Source organism: Mus pahari, chromosome 12, assembly GCF_900095145.1.
Source record: "Mus pahari chromosome 12, PAHARI_EIJ_v1.1, whole genome shotgun sequence".
NCBI classification, from domain to species: domain Eukaryota; kingdom Metazoa; phylum Chordata; class Mammalia; order Rodentia; family Muridae; genus Mus; species Mus pahari.
In genome coordinates, this window is record NC_034601.1 from 53,726,369 (window position 1) to 53,734,176 (window position 7,808).

At 34.4% G+C, this 7,808-nt stretch overlaps 1 protein-coding gene across 2 annotated transcripts in view; it reads right to left on the reverse strand.

Moving 5' to 3' along the window:
- Epha6 (EPH receptor A6) overlaps window positions 1-7,808 on the reverse strand; it is an 858,253-nt gene that overhangs the window by 789,003 nt on the left and 61,442 nt on the right. For both annotated transcript variants that reach the window (XM_021209922.2, XM_021209921.2), the window contains exon 2: window positions 4,704-4,768. Coding sequence is in view for 1 of the 2 variants with exons in the window: in XM_021209921.2 (XP_021065580.1) it covers window positions 4,704-4,768 (65 nt within the window). In the remaining variant the exon portion in view is untranslated. The remainder of the gene's footprint in view (window positions 1-4,703; window positions 4,769-7,808) is intronic.

Consider the following 7,808-nt stretch of genomic DNA (forward strand, 5'->3'; position numbering starts at 1 on the left):
TTCTACTTGTTTAGCAGTGTTTTCCTGTTGTTTTTAAGGCTTTCTACCTGTTTAGCAGTGTTCTCCTGTATTACTTTAAGTGAGTTATTAATGCTCTTCTTAAAATTTTCTACTTCCATCGTGAGATATGTCTTTAAATCTGAGTCTTGCTTTTCGGGTATGTTGGGGTATCCAGGACTGGCAGAAGTTGGAGTGCTGGGTTATGATGATGGTGAGTGGTCTTGGTTTCTGTTAGTAAGATTCTTACATTTGCCTTTCGCCATTTGGTAATCTCTGGTGTTAGTTGTTATAGTTGTCTCTTGTTGGAGCTTGTTCCTCCTGTGATTCTGTTAGCCTCTGTCGGCAGTCCTGGGAGTCCAGCTCTCTCCTGAGTCTCAGTTGTCAGAGTACTCTCTGTAGGCAAGCTCTCCTCTTGCAGGGAAGGTGCACAGAGTTCTGGCGTTCAGATCTGCCTCCTGGCTAAAGATGTAGGCTTGATATGGGCCTCTCCCAGAAGATGTGTTGCCTCTGCAGTTTGCACACTCACCTGCAAAGACTAGTCTCTGAGGGACCCTGGAAACAATATGGCTCTCACCTGCTCTGAAGGACAGAGTCTTCCTGGTTGGACACCTCTCCTCTGGCAGGGAAGGTGCCTGGGTGTTCAGAACCCCAAATGGGGTCTGTCCCAGAAGCTGTGTCGCTTCTGCAGTCCACACTCTTACAAGTGTGGACTGGAGCTTGGGCAACCCGGAGCAAAGATGGCTCCCTCACTAGCTCCAGATATTGTCATTTCAATGAAAATTAAAGTAATTTGTGATCATTTATTGATCTTATAAAGGGCTTTAAAATTCTTAAAAAGGAAGAAAATTCATATGTCAGCATACTTTGGGATATATATACACAAAGAAAGGACAGGAAACACAACCTTAAACCCCACCCTTTGAAAGTTTCAGATATCTAGCTAGATTTACACTGCTGTCCTGCTTTTATCTTGACCACAGGGGCCACACAGGGATATTTAGGTAATGATAGTTCAACTGAAGCCAGTATGTATTTTAATAGAACAAGCTCTTGAAAGCTGTGACCAAAGGATTAAAGATGGGTTTCAAATTTGGTACTTCCAGTTCTCAAAAAATAAAAGAGAAGCTTAGATGTTTATCATGGTCCTCAAAGGACAGGCTCAGTTGTCACATTGCAAAAGCCTTTAGTCTGTAGGGTGCCTTTTCTTCTTGCCACTAAGGAAGAAAGTCTAGGGCTGGGGAAGGGGAAACAGAAAGGGGAAGGAGGAGGAGTGTATATAAAAAGAATACTATTGAAAAAAGGAAGTCATCGAACACAGGGAAAAACAAACATAATCATACTTTTTTGGTTGTGCCTTTTAAATACCTCAAATTTTCCTATTTCTTTCCTACAAAAAATTGCTTTTAGGATACTATAAGTCGAATATTTGTCCTCCAGAGTTATGTTTTGGGTAACTATAATCCATCAAGTTAGAGGGCACTATTATCATAACAGCACCTCATGTCAACTTTAGTTTTAACACACACGCGTTCATATATATATATATATATATATATATATATATATGTGTGTGTGTGTGTATGTGTGTATATATATATATATATATATATATATATATATATATATATATTAAATATTTGTTGTATAGCAAATAATGCTGAATTAACTACTCACAATTTAAAGACCTTAGCTACTATGAGATTTGAGTTGCCAAGAATGAGTACACACATGCACCTTCATGGACTAAAATAGAACTAGGATCTCTCAAACTCATCNTGCTACTTTTCAAATAATTCTTGTTCAGTGGAGGGATGTATGCATGAATTTCCATTTCACTTAGATTAAGAGAACACTTCTTTTTATTTACAGTTGTTTGTTTAAAATAACATTGTAATGATAAAATATTTTTGAAGGGTTACAGAAAAAAATTACATATATTGGAAAGGTAATTTCAGATGAAGAAAACAAGCAATTTGTACAATGCTGTGTTCAGATTTTCACTTATTCAAAATTTTTATAGTTATCACAATGATAATATTTTTTGTTACATCCATGAAATTTTTATCTCCGTAACAATCTAAGGAAATGTATACTATTAATGTATTCTTCTCTTTGTCTGTATAGAGAGCAAACTCTTATAGCTATAAAATATCATATGAAGGCCAATGAGATGACTCAACTACTAAAGCTGCCTATTGCCAAGCCTAGGAACTGAGTTTGATGCTTGGAATTCACAAAATGGAATGAGGTGGCAATAACTGTATGTTGTTCTTGTTGTCCATATGTCAGTCATGAGGAACATACACATATACCACATATATACATACATACATACACACACACATAATGACAAACATGCACACACAGTAAAATGCAACAAAATGTCACTGAAATCCTAATATTAATGAAATATATTTGTATAATTAATCTATCCATTCATTAAAGCTGAATGCAGTTATTTGAAATGTGAAATAACAGAAATGAAATTAACATTGTGCACATTTAAACATTACTATATATGTTGTGGAGTTTCTTCAAGGAAAACTTATTTAAATTGCATCTTGGAAAGCAAGGAAAATTGACATTCATTTTTAGAGAATTTATTATCAAAGTTCTTATTTTCTGATTTCATATATATATATATATATATATATATATATATATATATATATATTTAAGATTATGGTACATTATAACACGATTCAAAATGATATACTAAGGTCTAGGACTTTTGATAAGTTATTTAACTAATGAAGTCACACTATAAATTAAAAAACCTATTAGTAGATATTCCATTTTCTCTTGAAATAAATTCAATTCCTGACTCTTCACGTGGTAAATAATTATGCTAGAAAACTGTGATATATAAGTAATAAACAATATGCTCATTTCTCCAGTTTACTTATAATTTAAAACTACAAATATATTGTAAATAGCATTAGGTACTAGGCTCACCTGTTATTTAGATATGAGAGCAATATTTATAATTCTTCTAACTGACTTGGTTAAACTGGACTCAGTATGACTGGAATAACAAACATGTAGAGACCTGAGATAACATCTCTGCCAATGATTTTCAGGATTTCTGAGATGAAATAATATTTAAATGAATAGAACGAGTAAAACAACACTCCCATATGGAAGTGGGGGACCCCACAAAGCCCGAAGCTGGAAAGGTAAATTCACAGTGCAGGATGAGCTTGGATGGTGTCTTTCTTACTCAGTCCTCAGTTACTGCATCCCATCATCTTGGGGCCCTTTTGATTTGACAGCTAAAACTGGTGAATATTTTCTTACATGTTGTATTTAGACTTAAGAATTGAGAGAGAAACAACTGCTTCCCTTCGAGTCTCAGGATTTTAGACTTAACTGAATTCTGCCACTGCCTTTCTGGCAAATTAAGTTTTAGATAATTTTGAAAACTATAATACAATAGCTTTTGTAGTTTCACATATAAATGAGAATTTTATAGAAATTTTCCATTATATAATTATCAGTATATGCATTGAATTCTAGAAATTTTGAATATTAGTAAGAAACCTGACCTGAAAACCTCAATAATGACTTTTACTAAAGAACTATATTCATATAAAATAATATAGAAAAACTATATTCATATAAAACAGTAAAGATAAAATTATGATACCTAAAAATACATATTCTCAGAAATTATGGTAAGAATTCCATCAGAATAAAATGAAGCCTTTTACTTTGCAATTATAGATTGGCTATGAAACAAATGACAGAAGTAGTCAACTAAGAAAAAAATGAAGATTTTGCTCTACATGAATGTTTTCTTTCCAGAGCATTTGTTGAATAAATAACATAATAAAAAATAAATAACATTTTGCTGTAAATTGTACATTGTCGTGAAAGGTTCTAAAACATGAGACATGGCAATGTATTTTTTTGTATCAGATTCATATTTGAAGTTATGATAAAAGAAGCAAAGTGAACAAATCACTAAGAAACTGGTGAATGAAAACATTTACAGGAAAAATAAACTGTTGAGATTATTTACTTGTATTGATTACTGATTTTTTTTTTGTTTCATAGAAAAGGAATAAGTGAAAATATTCACAAACAGCTGTTTTAGTTTAATATAAAATAAGTAGAAATACACGGGGATATAGAAATTATATAAAATGAAGTGAATATATAAAATCTCAGTAATAATCATAGCTAAAATATCAATGCCAAGGAAGTAATATAATTTTATAGATTACACATGTGAATTAGCCTTTAGAAGCAACCCATAGAAGATTCCATAATAATATATCATCTCACCAATTTCCAAATCAGATTTGTAGTACCTAATATTTTTTATTAAATGATATATTGATCGTACTTGTTCACTTTAATTATATGTTTCTATTACCATATTTAACCTGAGTACAGAAAAAAATCATAGATATGTATGCATGTATATTATTTAAAAGAAAATTGGTATAAATTTTCTAAAAATTTCATTCTTAAAATGGAATATTAAAGAACAACTATTAACTTAAAAGAAAATAATAAAGCAAGATTACTTATATAGTGTTCACATTCATTTCCAGTTCAGTTGGTCTTTAATCTTTTCTATCTGAATTAAATGATATACAAAAGTGCACACAAATCTGTGGTTCCTCTACCTTTCATAGAAGACCCTACAAACCCAAGATGGAAGGTAACATAAAACCATTAATGGCATTCAAACTTACCCCATTTAATGGATATGTTTTCCATCCTAGTTCTCCCATCACTGTGGTTGTATCAAGCAACACAACTAGAATTAAATAGATAAAGTTCACATAAATATCTCAACAGATGCAAACATACATCAACATTAGTTACAACCTTAATGTGAAATGAGCCTATTTCTTCATCACAGTAGAGTTAAGAGCACTGTCACTTTGAACTTACTTTTAGTTTCTATTATAATACTTAAAGATAAAAAAGATAAAATGGTTAGAATTAATGCAAAAATTCTGCACATGTATTTGGTTTAATAATGTCAACGAAAGGGTAGTCAAATAACAATTACAAGGTCATATTTAATACAACAGATTTTTCAATTTGATGAAATAACCCAAAGTGATTATTCTCTAAATTTCATGAATAGTCTATTAAAATAAAAACTACTAACAGGTCTCTGTGCTTTGTTGCTATGAAATTTTCATGTAAATATCAGCAAAAAAAAATGAAGATTGTTCTTTTTAAATAAATCATAGCTTTTTTTCATGGAATGCTTAAACATTAGCTAGTATACTAACTTCGAACTGAATTCAAAAACAAAATTTAAAACTATAAATCGTCCCTTCCTGCCTGTGACTTCTGCCTGAGCTGATAGAACATCAGTGTGCCTTTCCCTCAGAAGACCCCAGAAGTCCTGAAGGCAAGGAGATCTGTTGTACCCAGGGCAACAAGTAAGGGACCTTCCCAAATAACAATAGCAGATGGTACCCCCAAAGAGGCCAGCTGACTCAGGACCACTTCACTCTGTTAGAACTGCACCTCCCTTCCCACCTGCACCTTCTACCAGGTCAGATCATTATTTTATCTGCAGCTATGAAGACCCCACAGTTTGAAGGCCTCCAGGAGACTGCTGTATCCAGGGCAACAAATGCTACAGTCTGAAGATCTCTCAGGAGATCTGCTGCACAAAGGACATCAGACCCCACAGTCTAAAGGCATCCCTGAAGATCTACTATAGCCAGGGCAACAGATTATTGGTGTGCATGCCCCTCTAAAGACCCCACAATCTAAGGGCCTTCCAGGAGATCTGCTGCAGCCAGGGCCACAGGTCTCACAGGAGACTTGAAACAACCCAGGGACATAAGAGGCAGGCTCCAGACAGAGACACTCAGGTCATTCAAGATCAGAGATAATCAGATAACAAGAGGCAAGCTGTCTTAGTCAGGGTTTCTATTCCTGCACAAACATCATGACCATGAAGCAGGTTGGGGAGAAAAGGGTTTATTCAGCTTAGATTTCCACATTGCTGTTCATCACTGAAAGAAGTCAGGACTTGAACTCAAGCAGGTCAGGGAGCAGGAGCTGATGCAGAGGCCATGGAGGGATGTTCTTTACTGGCTTGCTTCCCCTGGCTTGCTCAGCCTGCCCTCTTATAAACCCAAGACTACCAGCCCAGAGATGCGACCACCCACAAGGGGACCTCTCTGCTTAATCACTAATTGAGACAATGCCTTACAGCTGGACCTTGTGGAGGCATTTCCCCAACTGAAGCTCCTTTCTCTGTGATAACTCCAGCTTGTGTCAAGTTGACACAAAACTACCCAGTACACAAGCTAAATATCATACACAACAGAAGCCAATAATATATTTTGGCACCATCATAGTCCAGCTCTCCCACCATAGCAAGGTCTAGAGACCCCAAAACATCTGAAAAACATGATAGTGACCTAAAATCCTATGTCACAATATAGTCCTTTAAGGAGGATATAAATAACTCACTGAAAGAAATATAGGAAATCAGTGGTAAACAGGTAGGAACCATTAAAGAGGAAACAAATCCTCTAAAGAAAGACAGGAAAATACAAACATGTGAAGGAGTTGAACAAAGCAGTTCAAGACCTAAAAGTGGAAGAGAAACAATAAAGAAATCACAAATGGAGGTGCCCCTGAAAATGAAAAACTTAAGGTCAGGAGATACAGATGCAAGCATCACCAACAGAATGTAAGAGATAGAAGAGGGGTTCTCAGGCATAGACGATACCTTAGAAGATATTGTCACAATTGTCAGAGAAAAAAAAACTCTCCTAATCCAAAACTTCCTAGAAACTCATGACACAATGAAAAGACCAAACCTAAGAATAATAGGAATAGAAGACTTCCAGCTCAAAGGACTACAAAATATCTTCAACAAATTCAAAGAAAAATTTCCCAACCTAAGGAAAGAGATAGCTACAAATGTACAAGAAGCCTATAGAACACTTAATAAACTACCATCTAAACTAATCATCTCAAAACAAAATCAAAAGGTGAGAATCATTATGCCACCTACAACAACAAGAAGAACAATAATACCAGGAGCTCACAATTATGTTTCTTTAACATCCCTCAATATCAATGGACTCAGTTTCCCAATAAAAATACAGAAACTAACAGATTGGTAATGAAAGCAGGATCCAGACTTTTGCTACACAGAAGAAACACACCTCATTGACAAAGACAGACAATACCTCAGAGTAAAAGGCTGGAAAAACAAAACAAAACAAAACAAAAAAACTGCTTTTAAACAAATTATTAAAAAAAAAAAAAAAAAAAAAACCAAGCAGGAGATGCCATTCTAATATCCAATGAAATAGGATTTCAACCAAAAGTTATCAAGAAAGATGGGGAAGGACACCTCATGTACATCAAAGGAAAAATCCACCAAGAGAAAGTCTCAATTCTGAACATCTAGCCCCAAAATGCAAGGGCAAACACATTCATAAAAGAAACATTACTAAAGCTCAAAACACATATTGAACCCCACATAGTAATAGTGGGAGGCTTCAGTACCCCATTCTCACCAACAGACAGACCATTGAAACAGAAACTAAACATAGACACAGTGAAAGTAATAGAGGTTATGAACCAAATGAATTAATAGATATAGACGGGAGCTGGAGTGATAGCTTAGTGTTTAAGTGCATTGACTGCTCTTCTAGAGGTCCTGAGTTCAATTTCCAGCAACCACATGGTGGCTCCCAGCCATCTGTATTGCTATCTGATTCCCTTTTCTGGTATGTCTGAAGACAAAGACAGTATATATATATATATATATATATATATATATATATATATATATATATATATATATA